We start from the raw sequence: 24,665 nt of genomic DNA, 5'->3' as shown, positions 1-24,665 counted from the left end.
CGTCAGAACCACCGCAATCCAAGCCGTCAGTTCAGCTCCGAGGTGAGGCTCAGCCCTCCCTAGGTAGCGTCTGGATCTCCATCTATTTACATTTCAAAGGCATTTCCCAGCTTACGTCTTGTTTTAGGGGACCGTAAAGCCGGGTCGAAATTTCATCGGTAAATGAAGTTTTGATCCATTACTTATCCCGAGGTGCTCGAGCGCCAGGTACCAGGCGCCATTATTCTGCTCATTAATCGCCTCCTTCATTACTGTGTCGAGGCTGCCTTTAGAATTTGACATTAATCACGGCCGTTATCCCTGCCCTGTATATCTTACAGGAAAAGCGCGGCTCAGGATGAATAGCGTTAGCGGCGGCGTGTTAGCCGCCGCTGGAAGCGTTCCCGCTCCAGCCAGCTCCGGGCTGCGGCTTGTGTTTACCGCTTGTAAACGCTCCAGCTCAATTCATGAAATGTCATTATCTAGGGGGCCAACAATAACGATTCCCTGGGAAATGGGCTGGTTGGGCAGGGGAGAGGGGCGGGGGGTGTGGGGGGGGGGGAGGGTGCGAGTATGGATTATTGCTAATGACGCTAATAAGCGAAGCGTTTATTTTTCAAAAATAACACTGCATAAAATATTGAGGCAAAAATGAAAAAGGGAAGCTATTAAACGGGGTTCCGACAGAGATCGAGACAACATCAATTCGAGGGAGATTAAATCTGCGCAGAAATAAATAAATAAGTAAATAATGTGTAAATATGCTCGGCGCCTGGCTTGAGCTGAGTTGAGTTTAAAAGCTCTGTTTCCCATCTAATTGCCTTCACATCTGTCTGGTTGACAGGGGCATCTTCCTGCACACCTCCATCAGAAGTACTGCACTCCACAGCACACAACCCCAGTGGTTCCAGCACTGTGTTTACATCATAATGGAGCGCACCGATAGGTCAAGGCACACAGTGTATCGGGCCAATCAGAGATAACGCTTTTGGAGTGACACTGTGATATTGAACAGGAGCTTCTGACGAGCAGCCGCTTGGGTGGCCCTGACTTCCATGACCTTCAGGGCACCCGGGATCGACCACTTTCAGAAGGCCGCAGGTCACGTGACCTGTGCCCAGGAGAAACAGTAGCCGCCCGTGCTAGCCGAGACATCTGGACAGACCTGTAGAGAACTGTGGTCTTGCGATGACACACTGCGAAGCCCCCACGTGAAATGTCAAAGTGGCCAAGAGAGATGCAGACAGAGGTCAAAGAGAGTGTGTCCCCCCCACCACCACCACCACCCTCCCACCCCCCCCCCCACCCCACACACACACTTAGCTCTTGTAAACAAGGTCCAAGGATGACAAGGTTATGGTATTGCTCTTTCTGCAGAAGCAGTAAATGCTTTCTGGGCTATTAATGGCCTTGGCTCCAATTAATCTGATTGTCTGGGAGCAGAGGCCGCCCGGGTTGTCTCAGCACATTGTGTGCATTCTACACACACGTGTACACGCACACACACACACACACGTGCGCACACACACATACACATAGACACACACTCACACACATACACACACACACACGCACACACAGACGTGCGCACACGCACACATACACATAGACAAACACTCACACGCACACATACTCACATGCACACACACACACACACACACACACACACTCACACACACACACACACACACACACACACGCACACACACTCACATGCACACACACACACTCACACACACGCACACCCACGCACACACACACACACACACACACACACTCACACACACTCACACACAGACACACACTAAAGAAGGCTGCCGCCGTCCAGCGCACGGCCCGCGCCACTCGAGCCTGCAGCGGTCGCCGCGGTGACGCGGCGCATTAGCGCAAACACGCCTGACCCCGGACCGCGGCGGCGGAGCACTCCGCGGCTAATGAAGCTCAATTATCCGGATGGAGCCGCTGCACCCGCGCACCTATCCCCGCCATCCCGCCGCCGCGCAGCCTGGTCCCCCCCGCTAACCCGCGATGAAGCGCTAACCCGCACCGCTAATAATACCAATTACCGCTGCCTTCACACGCGCGGATAACAATCAAAACGCTGCCTACAGATTTGCTTTTTTTTTTTTTTTTTTTTTTGCATCTCTGACTTCAGTTTTAATTAAAAAAAGACGCTTTTTGAACTCATCAAACAATGTAAATACTGTAATGTTCAACAGAAGAATTTAATCGGTTATCTGGTAGACATCAAAAGCTCTAACATCATCCTTCTCTGAGTAGCTTATACATACACTACAATCTGTTTTTTAACCCCTACATTTCTTCATCAAAAGCGTTGTCTGGGCTTTTTTTTTTTTTGCTGGGGTTGAAAGATGCTGGTGCTGTAAGGACAAAGAGTGCCGAGAGTCTGCTGTTTCAGTTTTGTTTTTTAAGAAACCGTGATGCGCGCTCCTGTGATTGACAGTACCAGAGAAAGGAGGATTAATATTGCATTACCTGCCCAGAGGAGGAGCACAGACTTTCAGAGAGAGCTCTCTGAATATTGACAAGGCTGCAACTATTAAGTATTTAGAAACCCTGGCCCCTTGCCTTGTAGAAGATACCCTTCAAGCTATTTATGAAAGACAAACAGAGAAAAATAAAAGTATACAACCCTGAGCATTGAGCTGTGGTGTCACTCGTATAAACACAAACTGTTTCACCTTCGGGGAGCAATGCATTTTCTAACGAAACTCCCATTTCAATAACAACAACAGCAACCTTTGAAAGGGCCTACTGTTGCTATATCCAGCCAATTTTCTTTGAGCAGCTATTATTTCGTAATAATAATAATTGTGTATTGTTTCTACCAGTGTTTAATTGCTGTATGCTCCTGTTAAATGTCTTCCCATCATAGAAACATATATAATAGCAGCTCCTGCTAAATGGGCTAAATGTGCAATGGGCATATTATATACGTTTCTATGACGAGAAGGCGAAACAGCTGCTACTATATACGTTTCCATGACGAGAAGGTGAAACAGCTGCTATTATATACGTTTCTATGACGAGAAGGTGAAACAGCTGCTATTATATACGTTTCTATGACGAGAAGGTGAAACAGCTGCTATTATATACGTTTCTATGACGAGAAGGTGAAACAGCTGCTATTATATATGTTTCTATGACGAGAAGGTGAAACAGCTGCTACTATATACGTTTCTATGACGAGAAGGTGAAACAGCTGCTATTATATACGTTTCTATGACGAGAAGGCGAAACAGCTGCTATTATATACGTTTCTATGACGAGAAGGTGAAACAGCTGCTATTATATACGTTTCTATGACGAGAAGGTGAAACAGCTGCTATTATATACGTTTCTATGACGAGAAGGTGAAACAGCTGCTATTATATACGTTTCTATGACGAGAAGGTGAAACAGCTGCTATTATATACGTTTCTATGACGAGAAGGTGAAACAGCTGCTATTATATACGTTTCTATGACGAGAAGGTGAAACAGCTGCTATTATATACGTTTCTATGACGAGAAGGTGAAACAGCTGCTATTATATACGTTTCTATGAGGAGAAGGTGAAACAGCTGCTATTATATACGTTTCTATGACGAGAAGGTGAAACAGCTGCTATTATATACGTTTCTATGAGGAGAAGGTGAAACAGCTGCTATTATATACGTTTCTATGAGGAGAAGGTGAAACAGCTGCTATTATATATGTTTCTATGACGAGAAGGTGAAACAGCTGCTATTATATATGTTTCTATGACGAGAAGGTGAAACAGCTGCTATTATATACGTTTCTATGAGGAGAAGGTGAAACAGCTGCTATTATATACGTTTCTATGACGAGAAGGTGAAACAGCTGCTATTATATACGTTTCTATGACGAGAAGGTGAAACAGCTGCTATTATATATGTTTCTATGACGAGAAGGTGAAACAGCTGCTACTATATACGTTTCTATGAGGAGAAGGTGAAACAGCTGCTATTATATACGTTTCTATGACGAGAAGGCGAAACAGCTGCTATTATATACGTTTCTATGAGGAGAAGGTGAAACAGCTGCTATTATATACGTTTCTATGACGAGAAGGTGAAACAGCTGCTATTATATACGTTTCTATGAGGAGAAGGTGAAACAGCTGCTATTATACACATTTCTATGAGGAGAAGGTGAAACAGGCTGTGTTCCTACCCCACCCAGGCACGTCGTTGTGAGGTGAAGGGGGGGATGGGGGGGTCGGGGGGGGAAAGGGTGCAGCTGGGCGGTTCGGTGGAGGTCCAGCCCAACAGCAGTCCGCCCAGCTGCGGCTCATTATGGCCCGTTTGACGCCCCTCAAAGCCGCGCGACTCGGGAGCGACTCCGCGATCCGTCCTCTTCACAAACAAAACCGCGCCGAAAAAAAAAAAAAAACGGGGTTGATGAAGAAGCCGTTTGGCACCAGAACCACTGCACGTCCCGTCTGGGACCGCCCCCGACACCTGGTTCTGCCGCGGCAGACGGCTCCGAGCTCCGCGCGCCCCGTTTGATTAACCCGTTTCGGGACGCGCCCCCCCCACCTCCCCCCCCAAAAAAAAAAAAAAATCCCCGGATCCTCCAGCTTGTTTTTTTGGCAGCGGGTAAATGCGGCATCTGCTCCGACTGGTAACAAAAGCAAGTGGTTCTGGGACGCTTCCAGATCGAATAAAAAAGCACTCGCTCTCACCGAGGGGAGAATATCACTCCGAGGAGAATATACCCACCTTCGCACGAAACACCGCGCGATAAGAGCAGCGAAACGGCTTCAAAGAGTGCTGCACGTTAAAGAGAAACCAAATGTTGCATTGTTATTGCGCCGGCAAAGCGATTTCTGGAAACGTCGGAATAATCAGAAAATCCGACTCACGTTGTACGCAAATCTGTTTCAAATCTAAATGAAAACAAATATCAAAGCACGCTGCTCTTTTTCCTCTCAACTGGAGGTCTTAGCCTGGACACTGTATAATTTCCACCGCACATGAAGCCTGCAAAACGAGATCTTTTTCCAATAAAGAGAGGCAGTCATGGAGCTGACTCTGGTGATTAAAGGCTGAATGTAGGTCACAAAAAAGTAAATCATCATTTCAGTTTGATTGGATGTTGAGACAGAATGTATGTTAGCATGATTTTTGGCCATGCACGCAGATGGAACAGAAGAACTGTTAAATGGATAGGCATTGTGTTCGTGAGCATATGTGCGGGTTTGTTTGTGCGTCTATGTGTGTGTGTTGTGTGCTGGTGGCTTCAAATTTTAGGTGGGGGGGGGTGATTGGAATTTGGAGGTTGTTGTCAAGAGTTATTTCATCCTTTTCAGCACAGGCACAAAATAAAAGAAATTTACACCAACATTAATAATTAGGAGGGCTTGCAGACATATATTTGGTCTTTCTTCTATTCATTCATTTGCACTTGAAAAAAAAATGGCTGCCCCATAGACCCTTGGCTCTTTTATGACACAGACTGAAAGACAGATGAAGCAGACTCTAGATTCCCCTACTACCGCCCCCCCCCCCCCCACCACCCACACCCTCCTCCCCAACTCCTGAAATGTACATACATAATGCAGCAACTGCAGGCTACAGCATCAACACGGTGGGAAACATTAAAGTGAATAGTGACTGTTCTTTTTGCACCTTTTTGCTTTGATAAATATCTTTCGGGAGGTCATTTGCAAGAAGTACTCCTGGTTTTAAGGCGGGGGGGGGAAAAAAATAACCACTTCAAACGAAAAGAAGCAGGAAGAAGGAACGGCGCGTCCACTGCACGTTTAGCCTTTCCGCTTTGATGCCAGCCATTGCGCTAGGTTTCTACTGTTTCCCCTTCCCCTCGCATGCCATCTGTGATGCTGCCAGCCCAAACACGGCCATCGCGTTCACCGCACGCCATTTTTCCCACTGCATCTTCACTGCATTTATGGGAGAAAAGGACCCAGAGGACCTCCAGAGTCAGCGTCGAGGGAAGACGTGAATTAGACACTCGGTTTTCTTAAAACAAACAAAACAAATAAATAAATGGCACGGAACATAATTACGAAGGAGGTACGGAAACTGTTACTGATAACACAGAAGTAGGTCTTAAGGAACAAAGACGATAAGGAACAGGGGTTTAATTCTAATTGACCATCAAGGCTCGTAACTAAGTATTTTGAATCCAGCAATGTGCAACGAGCAGCTTTTTGGAAAATACACTTGACAATTTCCACCTGGTACATATTTGTCACCTCTTATCATTCTAGATGATGATATTTTTGTGATTATGCTCTTATACCACAGACACACTAATTAAAATCCCCAATCACTAATCTTCTGAAACTGTCCTGTCATAGCTGAAGGTGTGACAGTGCTGGTATTCCTGTAATGCTGAATGAAATCTCCAGTTATCCTCAGGATATGCAGAGAGGTGGAGTCAACGCTGCCTGTCTCACACTCTGGGGGCCTATTACTGCTCATAAACCCCTTACTCATCACTTTATACAGCACCTTGTGATAAAGTTGGGGTGGTCTTCCTTGGTTACTCACAGATTAAAAACACCAGTATGCTTCCACTTAGAAAGACGGTATTCTACCATCACAATTTTGTACCTTAGCCTTAAGTTATGGTTCTTACAATCTGCACTCTCAATCCTTTTTTAAACTGCAGGTACCAAAAGCAAGAACGGGCTTAGGTAGTGAGGCTTTTAGGAAGGCTCCATGTCCTAGAATAACCTTTTGCCTTGAAAGCTTCATTTAACTGAAAAAATTTAAATTACACCATACATTTTTATTTCACCATAAACAATTTTTTTTGAATAAACATAATCACAACCTGTGTCACTCAAAATGTCACGGCATCCACCATTATCCGCATGTTATACTTCCTTCAATTTCAATCGGTACCTCTGATTAAATAATTATTATTACTTTTTTTTTTTTTTAACAGGTACCGTTGTGAAAAAGGATGAAGTGGGAAACAGGCACAGCCTTACATAGAGAAGATTCTGGCCATGCAGGAGGGGAAATTCATTGAAGAAGCTGCAGGGGAGGTACCCCGTTCACACTGAACCAGGCGAATCGATTTGTTACTCATCGATCAAGTTTAACGAGGAGTGATTTATGGTACGGCAGACACCAAGTTAAAAAAAAAAAATCCATCTTCTTTCCTCACATATAAATGTGACGCTTCTAAAAACTGTTTTTGTTTTCCCTTCCTTGTCTTTCACTCAACAGCTGAGTGTTTGTCTTTTGTGTGATGTTTCTTTACTGTTGCTCTTTGCTTGTTTTCAGTTATTTATTGCTTTGCTTTGGTAGGTGCAGCTAATTCAAGGTGGCTTAGAAAGAATTACACAGCACCGGAAAAGAATGCAATTAGCAAACAAGGCCAAGTATAGCAAATGGCACAACACACAAATACAAGACATGAATTAGGTATCCTGAGGCAACCCAAAGGGTAAATAACATTTTAAATGCAAATACTGCACTTCTCCCTTCAAATGGAGAGGAAAAAGGTGGCTTTACTGAGAAATTACACAAAGTTAATAAAACCAAGGCATTGTAAACTGTGCTTTGGTTTTAAGAACTGTGAGCAAATGGGGGAAATTTATAGTTTAGAAACAAATGGGACAAGTGTATTTTCTCAATTCCACTGTTACAGCACTGTCACAGAAACCCAGAGGTTATGTTTGCCTTCCTCCATTTTACGTAAGCGCAATAAAACCAAAGAACATATTTTACGTCTTACTATGCAAACGTACTGGACACAGCAATCTGGGTCAGTCTTTCTCGTCTATAAATTTTAACATTCTGTCACTGTGGAATAGTGTGCCAATGGCCAGGTAAGCTCAGAGAAAGACAGCAGTACTGTATACGGGCAACAGAACGTAAGACCTGTACAACTCAATTGATACGTGTAGCGAAAAGCGGAGAGACAGAGAGTGGGGATTTATGGGAAGAAGGCACGGACGGGATGGGGAGACCTGACAGTCCCGCGCACGGGAGAGTAAAAGTATTTTTTCCCCCTGAGTTATAAAAGCGAGCGTAGAGAGGACTGAGTGACACGCAATAAAAACAAATTCTGCTGACTGCGACGGCGACCGGGAAAATGAAATATTTAGCTTAGCAGTTTGTCGGAGGAAGAGCGCAGGGGGGGAGAGAGAGCGAGAGCGACAGAGAGAGAGAGGGAGTAAGTGAGAGAGAGAGAGGGGGGAGAGACGGAGAGCAGGGGAGTGCGAGCGGTTTGACGCTACTGTGGAATTAAAATATGTGAGACTGCCTGTCAGCCCGTGACAGGAGAGAGCCCAGATAACTGAGCCCGCACCTGACAAACCCAGAGAGGTGTTGTCGTTAGCAACTGCCTGTCACCCGGACCTGCGGAAAAGCCATCTCTCTCTCTCTCTCTCTCAGTCTCTCTCACTTTCTCTCTCTCTTACTATCTCTCTCTCTCACTGTCTCTCACTCGCTCTCTCTCTCTCACTTTCTCACTCTCTTACTATCTCTCTCTCTCAATGTCTCTCACTTGCTCTCTCTCTCTCACTTTCTCTCTCTCTCTCTCTCTCTCTCTCAGTCTCTCTCTCACTTTCTCACTCTCTTACTATCTCTCTCTCTCAATGTCTCTCACTTGCTCTCTCTCTCTCACTTTCTCTCTGTCTCTCTCTCTCTCAGTCTCTCTCACTTTCTCTCTCTCTTATTATCTCTCACTTGCTCTCTCTCTCACTTTCTCTCTCTCTCAAATTCAAATTCAAATTCAAATGCTTTATTGGCATGACATATTTAAAAATACATATTGCCAAAGGGTAGTGATAACAATAATCAACCACAGTAAGAATATATAATTAAAAAGAAAAAAGAAAACAAGCAGCAACAACAATAACAGCACAAATTACAGTAACATAATATTTATTATCTATTAAATTAACTAAATTAAATTCATTTTAAAAAAGTATATTCTCAATAAGTGTATTATATATATATATATATATATATATATATATATATATATATATATATATATATATATTTCTCTCTCACTTGCTCTCTCTCGCATGCTCTCCAAAAGTCAGGGGATCAGAGTGTATGCAGTGGGGCGTAAACCACATTGGTGTGCTTCACATTCCCTGTGTGTGTGTGTCTGTGTATGTGTGTGTGTATGTGTATACATATATAATATTATACAGCATCAAGAATTGAAATAATATACAAAAAAACTGAGTGAGATGGGATTAATCTCACGGGAAGGGAGCGAGCCTGACAGTGCATCAGCAGGCCTGTGGAATGTGAAGTAGGCTGTTGAAACGCTGCCAGTTTCAAACTGAATTTTGAGACGCAGTAAGATCTCCACGGGAAAAAAAAAAAAAAAAAAACATAATAAAGGCTCCTCTGATTCTATCTCTGAATGTACCCTGTCATTTCCATTGATGATTACATACGCCTCGATTCGAGAAATTTAGAGCAAATCCAGTTACAAAGATGTAATTTTCCATAAAATAAAAAATAAAAAAGTTTCATTTTTGGCCATTAAAAAAGCAAAGCTGCAAAAAATATGAAATGGTGTCCTGATTATATGTTTCAGCTTCTGCAGGGCGTACACATACTGGCATAATGCCACATTATAACATAAAATTAGCCGAAAGTAATGCAAGAAAATGAGAATCAACCCAAGGCTGAAACCCCATGAAATCAAAGATAACTCTTGTTTTCAAAGCAAAAAAATAGTGAACAAATCGCCCTATTTCCATCTACGTATGGCCCACCATCCTGCACCCACCACAGCCCGCCCTCATGAATATTAATGAGCGTGACACTTCCACCGCAGTCTGTGCGTTTCCGCGTCTCATTATCTCAGATCACATTTCAAAGCAGTTTATTATAGCACTGGCATGCTAATAGAGATATAATGCATGTAGCTGGCTTCATAGCCGCTAGCACAGCACACGTGTGGAACGGAGAGCGGGATCTTCTGAGGCTGAACTTCAAACACACGCGGTCCGTCTGTCTGGTGAATTAAAGATGGACAGCGGGGGGGGGGGGGGGGGGGGGGGGTGTGTGAGCTCAGGTGAGTCTGGGTGGGGTGGAGTGGGGGGGGGGGGAATGGGAGCAGTCCAGATGCTCCGACCACCGTCTCTGAAGCGCCAGGGCTGGGGTGAGGCCCCGTGCCCCACCCTGGTGTGGCTCAGGCCAGGGCCCAGGGGCCGAGGAGGAGGGGCAAATGGGGCAATGGCGCCTTCAGAAGCGGTTTCACCCACCGTCCTAACTCTGTCAGTGGCAGGGCGGGGCCTGAGGGTCACATGTCCGGTCAGGGACCGTACTCTTTGGGTTCACCTGGGATGGAGGGGTGTGAGGTTCACACAGAACCCCGCCTGGTCCAATCGGGGAGCGCGCTCTCTGGGTTCACCCGGGATGCCCCCCCCCCCCCCCCCCCCCCCCCCCTCCCGCTCCACGGATCGCGGCTGTCTTTGATGACTTGAAAGAGGGCCCTGGCGTTTTGATTGGCGGGGAATGAGAGAGCGTCTGAGGGAGTCTGGGAAGCCAGGCGAGGATCCTCCTGTTTTCAAAGAGGGAGCGAGCGGATTGGCTGCTCCCCTGCGGAGGTCTGACAGAGAGAGAGAGAGAGAGACAGACTCCATACGCCCTGTCCAAAACTGACTGTCTCGCCTGTTGCTTCACTCTGTGCCGATAGGGATACTGTTTCAGTATGCAATGTTCGAGGCACCAAGCACATGGAAAATATGCTCAATCTGATAATCTCACATGTGTATATAATGTGCTAATCTACTGACGCTTTGTGAAGACTTCCAATAGAATACTTAGAATGCTAGACTTCCAAAAGAAAATTATCATCTCGAGTAAGGTTAGGCAACCCTATTATTAATCATAGCAGATTAATTTTCTTGTGAAGTACAATTTAACCTCACTATTCCAAACGTATTCTATGCTGTTTGTCACTCTGGATAAGAGCATCTGCTTTTTTTGTAATGTAACATAACGTGTGACACCAACCCTGCTGGATCGAGGCCAATGTCTGTTAACACTGAGGTGTTATCACACCTGTCTGATTCGCACTTGTATGGGCCTTAACATTTTTAATAAATTATGCAAATATAAAAGGGTTTTAAAAACCAACTTAAAGCGATGAGTAATCAGAACCCATAGACAGAGTTTCCTGCTTCCTAAACTGTGTTGTATATCTGGACACTGGCTCAGTGTGTCCAGTAGCACTTTCTTTGGAGTTCATGCTCACATTCACGCTGTCCTTTTTCCAGGACACTTTAAATAAATTTAGGCTCTGAAATGACTGAATGACATGCCATTTAGGTGCAGCGCATGTTAAAACCTCATTGGCTGCCATCCGCAACAGCCCTACTGCCAATGGAACCTGTTTCCTGTCAAATAACAGCTACGAAGTGCTGCCTAATTGTTGCAGGTACAGTAGGTCATCAAACCAATTAAAAATGCCTTACTTTGCCAATTAGCAATGCCCCCCAAAAAAAAAGGGATGTTCTTACACCTTGGAGACAACGGTCAGTGTCGGCAGGTGGGGTGCAGCAGGTTTATGACTGTGGGGGAGTGGGGGGGGGGGGCGTGGGGGCTGTTCTGTTCGGGGGGGGGGGTTGTGAGCAGCCCTCAGAGGCTGAAAGCAGGTGGAGGAGCTTTTGTAACATCTATATCGATATCAAAGCCTGGAAACACACAGGAGCGGGGGGGACAGCGGCCAGCTGTGCAGCCTCACTGGCTGCCAAACAGCGAGCGGCGGCCTCCCCCCGGCCGGCCAAGATCCTTGTCTCCGGGGTGACAGATTAACGGGCGGGGGATAAGTCGAATCCGCACTTTTTCCCTCCCTGAACCCACATCAATCCACGCTGACCTCCGAGGGGTCCCTGACACGTAAACCCCGCCCCCCCCCGCGTATTCCCCCGCCCTCCCGCCCGCATCCAATCGCATCTCTTTAACGGCCCATGCATCATACGCAGGCGGCCGGGGTACAGAGGCTGCATGGGCGAATGAACCGCCCCCCCCCCCCCCCCCCCCCGTTCCAGGGTAATTTCAGCTGCTGTGCAAACACACACCGAATCCCGAAACGATGACAAATTAGAGGGCGCTCCTGTCCGCCTCAATAGACGGATGATCTTTGGCAAAAAAAAAACAAAAAAAAAACAGATCGCTGCACCCAAGACTGTACTGTTTTTTTTTTTCCTGGAACAGGGGACGACCACCTGTTCCATCCTGACTTTGATAACTGCATTTGATCTAGATTAAAAGACCATCCTGATTAAATATTTCTGTCACAGTTATTTGGGTGCAAGTTTTTTCCCTGCAGAAAACAAAAAAAGGGGTTTTATTTTTTATTTTTTGAACCACAGATAGGCTGGCAACAATTAACTTCAATAGTTTCATTTGAGACATTAAAGAACTAGCTTTCTTTGAACTCAGTGGGAATGAAACACACTCCTTACATACACCAATAAAGTCACACTTCAGACACAGAGCCACCGGAGAAACCCTTTGTCGAAGAGGATATCGGATTTTCGTGTCACAGAACAAAGCTCCTATACCTTCTGTGATTGATTTGAAGGAGAGAGGAAGGGAGGGAGGGGGGAACCAATCAATTTTCAAATAAAACCGTTTTTTTCCCTGACTCTGAAGGAATGCCTTCTGGAAATTATGAATAAAATGCATTCTGGTCTGATCTCAAACGGGACACCATTTAGTTTCCTTCCACGGGGAGAGCGGGAGTCAGGCTTTGAAAGCTCAACCTGACAGATATGGCAACACAGGGAAACAGTGCGGAAACATTAACCTCCCTGACCGATGTCTGTCTTCTTCCTCCTCTCTCAGAGGGCCTAACAAATTAGTGAATTCGCAAAGCTACTCCTTCATAGGTGGCATATTTCTTTCTCTCTCGCTTGCTTTCTCTCCCTTTCTCTCTCTCTCTGTTTTTCTAACACAGAGAAACCCGCCTGCATTGAGTGACAGATGTTACACACACCTACCCGTTTTTTTTTCTACTGAGAGAATTCTACTGCTTGTTATGCTAAAAGAGCTCTAAGCTCTTGCTTACGGCCACAACACTGCATAAGGAGGCCATCAAAAGAACAGAAGAGAAAATTAAATTTGTTTTCATTGGTATACTTAGCAAATACGCTTATTGGAAAAAAAGTGTATGTCATACCTTGTCCTGGGATAGTTTAATATTAATAGAAGCAGTTCAGGCTGAATACCATTATCAGGCAAAAAGCGGCAGTGGCAACTAGGGAGTGAAACTTGCAACCCCACTGGCCGTAAGCACTACCACCATCCTTCACGATCCTCTCCCGGTCAAATCCCTGAGACAGCGCTGCCCGCTTCACCTAGCTGTGAAGGCTCGTTGAGATGACAGCCCTGGACAGCTCCACGTGTTCCCGTCACTGAATCTCCCGAACCGTTGCCAGTGCCGGGTCAACCTGCCCGGTCAAGGAGTGATGCATCGTGGGAATGCAGAAGGCAGGGGAATCAGGAGATACTGTATCTGGCTGGCGGGTTGGCAGGCCAGCCAGCGAGCTACAGCCTTGGCTTCAGCAGCGGTGTGCATTTTTATGAGCGATATTAAAGAAGGACTTTATCAGCCACTTCTCAGCCACAACACCTTGCGCTCAGCAAATTACCACCTAATGCATAAAATAGCTCACGGCCTCCATGGTCAGCCACATATAGACATAATTAAACATGGCCGGCCCTCAACTGGAGAGGTGTATTGGGCCTCCAGCGCACCGCACAGGTAAAGGTAATTACCTTTCCGCACCCCGCTCGCTTTCCCTCTCAAAACTCACCCACCACTTGCACTTCCTGGAGGAGGCAGATCCCACGCCATCATTCATCAATTAATTCATTCGTTCATTTATTCACTCACACCATCCTGTAAAGTTGACAGCTAACGCCCCATAAAGGTGTAACTGATCAAAGTTTCCAGGCTGTTATTGTTATCGAAGCTCAGAATTCTTGTCACCCCCAAGCGGCTATTTCATAAGGAATAGGTTCCTTATTAAACTTCTTGATATGGCTATTTGATTTGATTAAATCACACCAACTACTTCCACTTCAAGACAACGTAGCTGAATACACATATTGCTGGACAGGTTCATTTCGCTGTAATGGAGTACGTGCATAAAATTAAAATGAAAGTACGCCATTTCTAAAACAGTCACATATCTAAAATATTCCTCAGGTCTGTGGTTTGATATCTCTAAGTGTATTAACATGCATTGCTTTTCCGTAAGGGATGGCTGACCAGGGATATGTTCTGAGTGAGAGAGAAAAAGGAATAATGAGAGGAGAGAGAACAGTGATAGGCATGTCCATGATTCTGATATTGCTCTCTCTCTCTCTCTCTCCCCCCCCCACACTCTCTCATGCTCTCTTTCTCTCTCACTCTTGCTCTGTCTCTTGCTTGCACTCTCTCATTTTCTTTCTCTCATTCTGTCTCTCTCTTGGTCTCTTGCTCTCTCTGTCTCTCCCCTCTCTCTCAATTCAATTCAATTCAAATGCTTTATTGGCACGACATATTTCAGAACACATATGCCACAGAATCGTGATAACAACAAACAATCATAGCAACAATACAAAAAAACAGCAACAACAACAACAACAACAGCACAAATGACAACAATACAGCATTTACTAACTACTAAATATTTATTCTATTTAATTTATTATTACGTTTCTGATATAGAGTAACCCTTCGTTGTTAGATGTTCTCTCCCACTCTGTCTGTCTCTGTCTCTCTATCTCCCTCTCGCTCTCTCTCTCTCTCTCTCTCCCTCTCACTCTCTCTCGCTGTCTCCACACGTGCGGGCGAAGATGTTTTTGCTGCTTGGCTGGTCACACAGATTGCTATCGGCCGCGGCTCGCACGCGGCGGCTAAACTCGATGCCCGCGCCTCTCGCACCTTCATAACATCAGCCTCTCGGGCTCCTGGACTCGGTGGACGCAATTTGCAGTAATCACACGGGGGGGGGGGGGGGTGGGGGGAGTTGGGGGGGGGCGGGTACATAGCCTTCTTCAACCAGAATCCCACGGCATCGACAAATAAAAACGGACACCGACGTAATGCCAGCTGAACCGCACATTAGTCCATAACAGACGCGTAATGATCTCTGCCTCTTAGCCGACGCTGCCGCACGTGGTCCGAAGCAGACGGCCGCGCGTCATTCCACGCACGCGGCTGAGCTCATCGCTCAATCTGACGACGGATTTACGACGCAAACACGACGGCGGCGACGGCGGTTCACGCGTCGTCATGAACGGACTCCGCTCCTCCAGTAAAGGGGTTCAGCTTATCTCTGGGGTGCTTTTTGCCAGAGCACAAGCTTCCAGTGGAGCCCCCGTTCCAGCTAATCTAAAGAGACAAGGCTCCCCACCCACCCAAAAAAAAAAGAAAGAAAAACACGCTGTGTGTTTGTGTGTCGCTGTGTGTCTCTGCACATGCACTCTTACTCATGTGTCAGGGTCAGGGTGGTGTATCATTGTTTGTTTTGGTTTGCAGAGCATGCAAGTGTGTTAGTGTTTGTGTCTGTATATGTGAATACATGTTTGTGGGTGTATGTGTGTATATGTGTATGTATGTTTGTGTATGTGTATGCACACGTGTGTTTATGTATGTGTGTGTGTGTGTTTATGTGTGTGTGGTGTGGTGTTTGTTTATGTGTGTGTGGTGTCTTTATGCACACGCGCGCGTGTGTGTGTGCACGTGGGGGGGCTCGTACTCAGTCTCAGGCTGCGTCTCTCTGGGGGCTGTGCTGTATTACAGAAAAAGCAGGCCACAGTGGGAGATGGGAAACAGGCCCCTTGAGCTCTGAGGATGGCGGGGACCACCGGCATGGCGGATAATGGCGGTTCTACATCCCCGCGGCGTGAGCAATCCCAGCAGCCCCTGCGGTGGAACCGCAGCCCCTGGCTCGAGAGCGTCAACGTCACGTCAGCCGGGTCCCTGCAAGCCCCCTGGCCCAGGAAGAGGACCAGAGCGAACACGAGAGTGTTGAGTGAGGGAGAGAGAGAAAAAGAGAAATAAAGAAAGAACATACAGGCAGAATAAGAGAGAGAGAGAGAGAGAGAAGAGGAGCAGAAGGAGCAGGAGGAGCAGGAGAAGGTGGAGAAGGTGGTCCGGGTAATTCCCGCAGAAATCATGATGAACTCAGCATTCCCACTCACTGAAAACAAGCAGAGCACTAAAAGGCTGAACACCACACAGACACACACACGCGCACGCACGCACACACACCAGACACACACACGCACAAGTGCCTTCCAGCTATGCTTTTCAGGAGACCTCCGCCTGCGCTCCCGCTGCGCGGCTCCGCAAATCAAACGCCTATCTATTCCCTTTTCTTCATCCATTATTCTGAGATCGTTGGGTTTGGCATCAAATTCAAAGAGTCTGAATTGTCACTGCTTTCCCTTTCTTGCTCTGTGCTCGCTAAAACGGAAAAAAATCGAACATGAAGAGACCTCAAACATGGTATTCACCGAACCTGTAGCCTTTAAATAAACAGAATACATTCTTCACCTTGGACTGTCAGGTGCCCACAGACAACTCCTGGAGACGTTCACAAGATCACCCTAAGAACACCAGCAACAGGAGGTCAAGAGGCTCGGACTCTCACTCAGTGGACTCTGCTTGCTTACTGTACACTGAGCTGCGTAGGCTCTATGCCGAGACAGCAAACAGCACACAAACTCAGAGGGGAGTTGAAAAAAGAAAAAAGAGCCACACAGCCAATGATCGCACACGATCGCACACCTCAACAAGAGGGGAGGGCGTATTTCACCACGAGCCACGTGCGGTCAGATAAATCACCTCTAGCCTCGGCTCTGAACGCGTCACACGCGGGGGGGGAAGGCCTGTCAGTCATTCCCGAGAGCGAGAGGGAGGCGATATGGGAACAGCACCCCCCCGTAACGCTGGTACCGCATCGCGAACGTGCTCGCCCTCGCCTGCCCGAGTGTTGTTTTCGGTGGAGGGAAAGAGCTCTTGACTCATCTGTAGGCTGTGAGTCAATGGGCCTGTTCCACCGCTGATGCTAAACCTGATGCCAGCGGGGTACGCAGCACCGAATAGCGTTGCTTCTCGCTGATATGGCAACCTTAGACCCACAGAGAAAAGTGGAAAAAGACGCGGACACGGCAACCCAAACACATAGAGAAATAAGAAGAAATGACGCGAACATGGCAACCCAAATAGAGAAATAGAAAGATATGGACATGGCAACCTAAACACACAGAGAAATAAAGCAAAGACCAAACTACATCTCCCAGCGACCTCCATTCCGGCAGCATCGTCCCTGAAGCATCTAAATCATTCCACCGCCGTCTCACCTACAGCACTGCGATGTGGTCTGAGCGCCGTAGATGATTATTACGAGGGACTGACGCAGTATGGAAGCGGGCCGAGGACGCGAAGGTCTGGACCTCGGCTGAGCACATTAAAATGAGGCTGATTAGCTTCAAGCAACATTAGGCTAATGCGCAATGAAAAGGGGGCAGAGAGAAAGAAAGAAAGCCGGCACAAATTCAATTCCTGCCAGGGAAAAAAAAAAAATAAAAAAAAAAAAAATAAATAAAAACGTGGCGCAAGCCGGTCAGAAAAGCCGTTTCCCAGGCTGCCCGAGACCTGGCCAGACGGCGGGAAGGAGCGGCCGTCCGTAAACACAGGCTGACAGGAAGCACTCTCTCAGCGGACCGCCTTTGGATCAGAACCAACGGTCCGCTTTTGACACTGAAAATTCTCAGCTGCCCAAGTCCATAGTCCATACCACGTAGTAAAACGTCCAGTGTTAATACGACTCTAATAGAGTATATGGGTCCAGTGCGGAACACATGTACTCTGTAAGAGTTGATTCAACACTGAACATTTTACTGTGCACCGCCCAACACAAACCCCCTGTTTCCCAAGGCCGATACAACTTGCTTTCTTACGGTCCATTGTTAATGGATAATGTAAAGTTTCCCACAGTTTTGGAGATGGGGCGGGTGGGGGGAGGGGGGGACGTCTGACTCAGCGATTCCCAGCCTTCCCAGGAGCGCCGGGAACGCGGCGGTGGTGCCGGCGGTGCCGCACGCACGGGACCGCACAGTCGGAGACGTTCCGGCGTGTTCCGGGGGGTGGGGCGCTCTCGGCACCTCCCCCCCCCGGCTCCCCCCCCACCCCCCCCCCCTTAGCCGCAGAAAGAGCTGGAGGCCACGTCTCACACAGACTCCTAATGAGGCCCCGCGTCGGCTCGATCATTCGCCAGAGCAATAACACCCAAATGATTATAAATGATTTAAAAAAACGGAAAAAAAAGCGCCATACATACACGCATGAATATTTATGCGTTCCCACAGAAGCGGACGCGCGGAATGCGTTCCGGGCAAGGCGCTCGCACCGCCGCGGAAAATTGGTGGAGCCTCCGGGTCAAATCATCCACGGATCGGGGGAACCGTGGGGGGAATAAATTGTTTATTTGAGTTTTTTTCGTATGCTTCTCACCTCGCCCGCTTCTTTTTATTGAAATGTATGAACGGCGCTATGCGCCCGCAGGCCCCAACCCCTCTGCGCGGAGCACACCGGCCCTCTCCGTAGCACGCCTGCTCTTCTGCGTCTATCCAGCAGGTACCGCCGAGTTAATTATAGATCATCTTCATCCTCAGTTGCCCTCAGTAACATGATAAAGTTCTGTAATTTCAGGGATATGAAATCCGGAGTAAAGACAACGAGCATCATGGGAGTTTTCACAACGCTACCGGTACCGTTACCCCGGCGAAAGACCGGAGGCCTATGGATTTTAAAACACAATGAATCCAACTCCTGGAATAAAACAACAAATCCAAACCCACAGACTCGCACTCATTACTTACTTGAGAGGTGTGCTTCTCGGCTTGGTTTTCTCTGCACCCTGCAAACAGAATAAGAGCGCGTCTTGTGAATATAATTTGCCGAAAGCTTTATCACAAACAGCAGAATAGGATACAGGAGCGTGAGAACCTGTGTGCATATCACACATTTAACAGGAGATGAAAGGACGTGTACATGCACGTCACGCAGGCACACACACACAACTAACAAAAACACACACACAGACACACACACACACAGGCACACACACACGCACACACTCACACACACACACACACGCACACACACACAAACTTGGGCTTTAACCCTCCCGCTTGCCTCAAATATTGAAATGTAAATGATTAAAAGAAGCAATGAAGTATACAGCGGTGGATCAATGTTAGTTGCTGGAGGCAGTGAAAATTGATTTCTGAGGCTCAGCGATTGGAGTCCCAGCAGACAGCAGCCACGGAACATTCCGGAGTGCGCTACCCTTTCCCTTGAGTGGCCTTTTAGCTCTGCTCCGCAGAGCATTCGACTGAACGTCCAATTGCATCGTATCAAATAAAAACAAAATAAATAACAAAAAAAAAAAAAAAAAAAAAAAAAAACACGTGTATGTTCATTTCTGATTTGTTTAAACTACACCATACAAAAAAACCCCTGGTATATTCACAAGCAAATGCATCAGTAATTAGATTTTAGTTTTGACAGACTATTTATTCAAGAGGCAATTTACTTAAAATGAGCAGAAGACCAAGTTTAAAAGCGATACTCAGATGCTTCTATCTGCCGGTAAATTAATCTCTCCAATTACGGTCTAAACACCTTCATTCACCACGCTCCTTCTCTCTTAAAAGAAGAATATTACCACACATAAATAATTTCTGCAAAAAAAAATGAAAGATACGTGAATGTGTCTTTCTCACCAACCTAGCACTTTCATCATCATTAATAATACATTTGCGCATCATCTTTTTTCTCCCGCCTTTGTATCTCTGTCGTTGTTTACAAATACCTAAAAAAGAGATCATTTTTCTTTCTGATGACAGCGCGGTGGAAACGCAGACAGATACACGGGGATCCAGACAGTTGACAGTCAATTTGGACGCCGCAGCGAGAGCGTCGCTGCTGTTCTTTTAGCGCTCGGAATGCAACAAAAAAAAAACAAAGGGAAGGGTGTCAGCTCCCTTATAAACACATTCATCTGGCAAAACGGCGATCCCGGGCGACACACACACACACACACACACACACACACACACACACACAGTCTTACGATGCCCTCAACTGCTGGCCGCGGCAACCTGCCCAGCCGAGAGCAGGTACTGGACCTTAGTTTATTGCAGCGGTCATTGATCTGTGTGGAGTGCATTCATCATTCATGAAAAGAGCCAGTGATCTTCACAGTATATTAGATGAAACAACTCAGATCATCTGTCAACGGCGCCCTTATTGCCGCTTCCCTACTCTACGGGGAACCGGCCTCCTCCGGTTCTTCTTGAATTTGGACGTTGCTAGGCAACGAGGCCTGGGTTGTGTGTGTGTGTGTGTGTGTGTGTGGGGGGGGGGGGGGGTTGGGGGGGGTTATAGCTGAAAGTGTGGCTGACACACTCTGGCAAACAGTTTAAACGGCCAAAGGCTTGCATGCTTCTGAGGGGACTCTCCACATTCATCGCACACTCCCAGTCACCCCAGTTACCAACAATGCATCTTTCATGTGTCAGCCAATCAAATCAAAGCACGGAGCGAATTTCTCTTTTCACCAAAATGTTTGCCAGATTACCACTTTATTTCATAAGATACATTCTACATTCCAGCTTGACTGTGCATAAATATTCAACAGAACCTTTCATATTTTAAAAATATTTTTAAGACTTGTCTTGTTCGCGTATAATAATAAATTCAATAATTAATAATTAAGTAATGTTCGATTTGTAAGATATTTCATTGATAACACAACAAACATAAACAAACAAAACAATAAATAAATAAAACAATGTTCAAAAATATATTTGTAAAGCTGTGTAACTGAAAATATTTAACATTTTTTAAAATTCTGCAAAAAAATAAAATAAATAAAAGATACATTTCTATTTAAAAAATTTTTTTCCTTTCAATGTTATCCAGAGGGTAAAAACTGAAAAAAAATACTCCTAATCTTGGCAAGAAAACTGTAACTGACCATTATGAGATATGGGCTTTATACACATCTAATCACGGTTGTCAATGGAAGCTACTCCAGAGGCAAACCATGAGTTTAATTGAATTTATGGAGGGCCCTATTAGAGAGCCAAACCACAGTAAAAAAGGAAAAGCAAAGGCTCGCATTGTCCTTGCTTTTACATCAGCTCCATAAGACTCTTTCCATTTCAAAGATTAGCTTTTGATTATCCAAGATATTACACTTCAGATAAAAAGCCTCCTCGTCTGTCCACCCCATCGCCTCAGTGCTCATTATCTCCCCTCTCTCTCAACAAATGATGTCATTGAACTTCAATACCCCTTGTAAAAAATATCATTAGTTCACCCCAGTGTCTTTCTCTATCAGTCACACCAATAACCAATTCAGCTTGGACGAGAGGGGGACACTAAATCATTACAAAGTAATGACGGTAAAACTCAAATGCTGTGGCAGCAATTTGACAGGATTAGATTCTGTTTTAATTGATCAAAACACACACACACACACACACACACACACAAAGGGACAAAAAGAAGGCTTTCAATGCAGTATCCAAATGACAGTATATTTCATCCAAATTATATATTTCATTTATTTAATATAGACATTTAATAAATGAATTGAGTTAATATAATAAATTCACAAATTAAATAATCTTTCATGTATTGTTTTCATGTGACCATTTACGTGTGATATTATAAGACATTTCTTTGAGAATAAACAGCACCCTCAGAAGGTGTGATTAAGTCCAATGTCACTTTCTTTGTCATAATATCATCTTTGGTTGGTATGGCTGGCCCAAGCATAGACTCTATCCAGGTGTGAAACGCCGTTCGATTTTTCTGTTGGCATGGCACGGCGGCCACTGAGCCAGGGTGATGCGGGTTTGCGGGGGTGCCACCGCAGCGTTGCCCTTCAAGCGGGGCCTTCAACCTGAATTGCTTCGGCAAATATCCGGCCTCAGACACGGGCAATAAGGCACGCTGAGCAAAGCCATCCCGAATTAGGGCATCCGTGAAGCGAATAAATTATGTACTGGAACATGAATGAGCGTAAACAATTCCCTTTAAGAAAAAAACGAACTCACAGGCAAGCTATTTTTAATGGCGTAACATCTGGTGATGTTATGAATTAGTTGAGCAGACATTAAACTGCCGTCGCAACTGTAATTACGATACAAACACAAATATGTAATTATACTTCATATCAGAAGTACCTCGGTGAGATAAGTAACAGTAGCTCACAGCCAAAGAAACGGCGATGTTTACTCCGTGAACATAATGAACTGATACACATCTCACAGAAAGCTAACATGCGGTTCATGAATAGTATCGCAGTGCTATCAACAGTATCTCCAGAACATCTCAGCACCAAAAAAAAAAAGACAATGCAGGATGCAACCGATTGTTGCTAGTTTACACGGATATGCAAAAACACATCTCAATATTTGGGGCGATTATGGAAATGAATGTGCTGAAGTAGTGATGGATCAATAAGAGACGTGCGATATTGAGACGTTCCCGGAGAGAGCAGGTCACGCAGCATTTAAAGGGCGCGGCTGCCCACCCGCCTGTCAGTCAAGCACACAGCCAGGCCGCACCATCCAGTAATCTGCACAAGACTGGGGCAGGCTGTGACCTTTGACCTTTCCCTCTGCCCACTGTCATAACAGCAACAGGCACACAGTGCTCTTCCCACACATGGAGAGAGAGAGAGACAGAGAGAGAGAGAGAGAGAGAGCCTGCTCTGAGCAAGAGAGCTCATTCTCTCAGTTTGTTTCCTGTTATTGCAGCACTAATTATACCAGTATGTAAATTATTTTATAATTGTTGTTATTGTAGCTATATCTCTCTCCCATTTGTACGGCCTCTTTGGCAATACACTATATCGTAAGGTCATGCCAGAAACGCAGAAGAGACAGAAGGTGACATACAGCTTGTCATTTGGGAGAGCGACAGACAAAAACAGACAGAGAGAGAGAGAACGAGTGAGAAAGAGAGCGAGAGATTGAGAGAGAGAGAGAGAGAGAGAGAGAGCGAGACGCTACTGCTATGCGATGTTTGATGTTAATTGCTTTGGATACAGCGCTGTGCAGGCGCTGAGAGATGGAAGTAGAATTATGGAAGAATCCGGAGGGCTCCCCCGCCCCCCCGCCCCCCACCACTCCCCCCACCCCCCCTTCTGTCAGAAACGTATTTATCATGGCCTCTCATCCGCTGTAAGTCACATGGTGCGGCGGCACGCTGATCCTGCGGCTCATGGCAGAGCCGTGGCAGGCTGATCACATTAGCGCTGTGTTCGCGTCTGTGCTGATGTTCAGGCCTGCGTTAGGCACAGGGCGGGAGGGGAACCAGGCACACCACAGTGTACTGAGAACGTAACACAAGACTGTAAAATAGGCTGGGATGTAACATTTGCTTAACTGCAGGGATACACACACACAGATAGACAGACAGACATGCACACACACATGCGCACACTCGCACACATGCACGCATGCACACACAGACACACACGTATACACACATTCGCACAAACACACGGACACACAAAATCACACATATACACACATTCACACAAACACACTCACACACACGGACAAACCCACTCGCACACACAAACCTGCACACACATTCACGCAAACATACACACACGCACGCACGCGCGCGTACACTCAAACAGTAAGGCTGAGTAGCTTTGTGGGCGGCATATCAAAACCTCCAGCTTGTTGATTTAAGCGCGAGTCAAAAGGGCTTTACTCATAATAACTATCATTAAATCACAGAGGGAGCAGAATGAGAGCTACACTCATGAAAGTTGTACGCAGCTGTATAAATCTTCAAAGTATTTCACCATAAATACCTGGGAAAAAAAAAACATCCCCACAATCTTTCATTACACCTCGCCATTTCAGCTTAAGCTTAATTAATGTGGGCGGAGCGGTAATTCGAACTTTTCTTTGACTTTCCTTGCATTGCTCCAGCGTGTCTCCCTACAGATAGGTCTGCAGAGAGCTGATAAAATGGATGTCACGGAAGCATTTACAGTCCTCGGCTGTGAGATACAGCCTGTGCCGTTAAAAAAAAGAGTGCGTATTCTTTGTTTACACCGCGTATCTGAAATAAGCCCCTATGGTTACCCTTGGAGTCCAGAGAAATACTGCACTGAAAATTCTGAAACACTGAAAAAAACACAGACGCCACTTATTAATTTACGAGAAGACGAGGAGAGAACATCGAGATATGTTTTAAAATTAAAATAAGCAGAAATTTAAAAGCTTAAACATACATATTTTGCTGATAACTTCGTCAGCGCATTCCGTGTCGACGTTTTGGAAGAAAAGCAATCACTCACGGAAAAAAAATCAGAGAAGTGCTTTGGTACAGCTGTTATTATTTATGACAACGAATTTGATAATTGGGCCACCTTAAATCTTTGTGAAAAGTATGCTAATAACATTTGAGACACAATAAAATGTTGACACAATAAAATGTTGTTCAATAGTTCTTAATGAGACACACACGCATACAAACACACACACACACACACACACACACACACGCACACATGTATGCAGACACACACAAACAGAAAGCCGGCAGTGACGATGTCCCGATGGAAAGATAGCTATCGTATTTCCGGGCTTGTGGGTTATTTACTGGTTT

At 45.9% G+C, this 24,665-nt stretch overlaps 1 protein-coding gene across 3 annotated transcripts in view; it reads right to left on the bottom strand.

Moving 5' to 3' along the window:
* aff2 (AF4/FMR2 family, member 2) overlaps positions 1–24,665 on the bottom strand; it is a 176,879-nt gene that overhangs the window by 28,910 nt on the left and 123,304 nt on the right. For all 3 annotated transcript variants that reach the window (XM_035409111.1, XM_035409112.1, XM_035409114.1), the window contains exon 9: positions 18,839–18,876. In XM_035409111.1, coding sequence (XP_035265002.1) covers positions 18,839–18,876 — 38 coding nt within the window. The remainder of the gene's footprint in view (positions 1–18,838; positions 18,877–24,665) is intronic.

The sequence above is a fragment of the Anguilla anguilla genome, chromosome 3 (genome assembly GCF_013347855.1).
Source record: "Anguilla anguilla isolate fAngAng1 chromosome 3, fAngAng1.pri, whole genome shotgun sequence".
NCBI lineage: Eukaryota > Metazoa > Chordata > Actinopteri > Anguilliformes > Anguillidae > Anguilla > Anguilla anguilla.
Note: the sequence above shows the minus strand (reverse complement) of the source record. Positions and strands in the feature narration are given on the sequence as shown.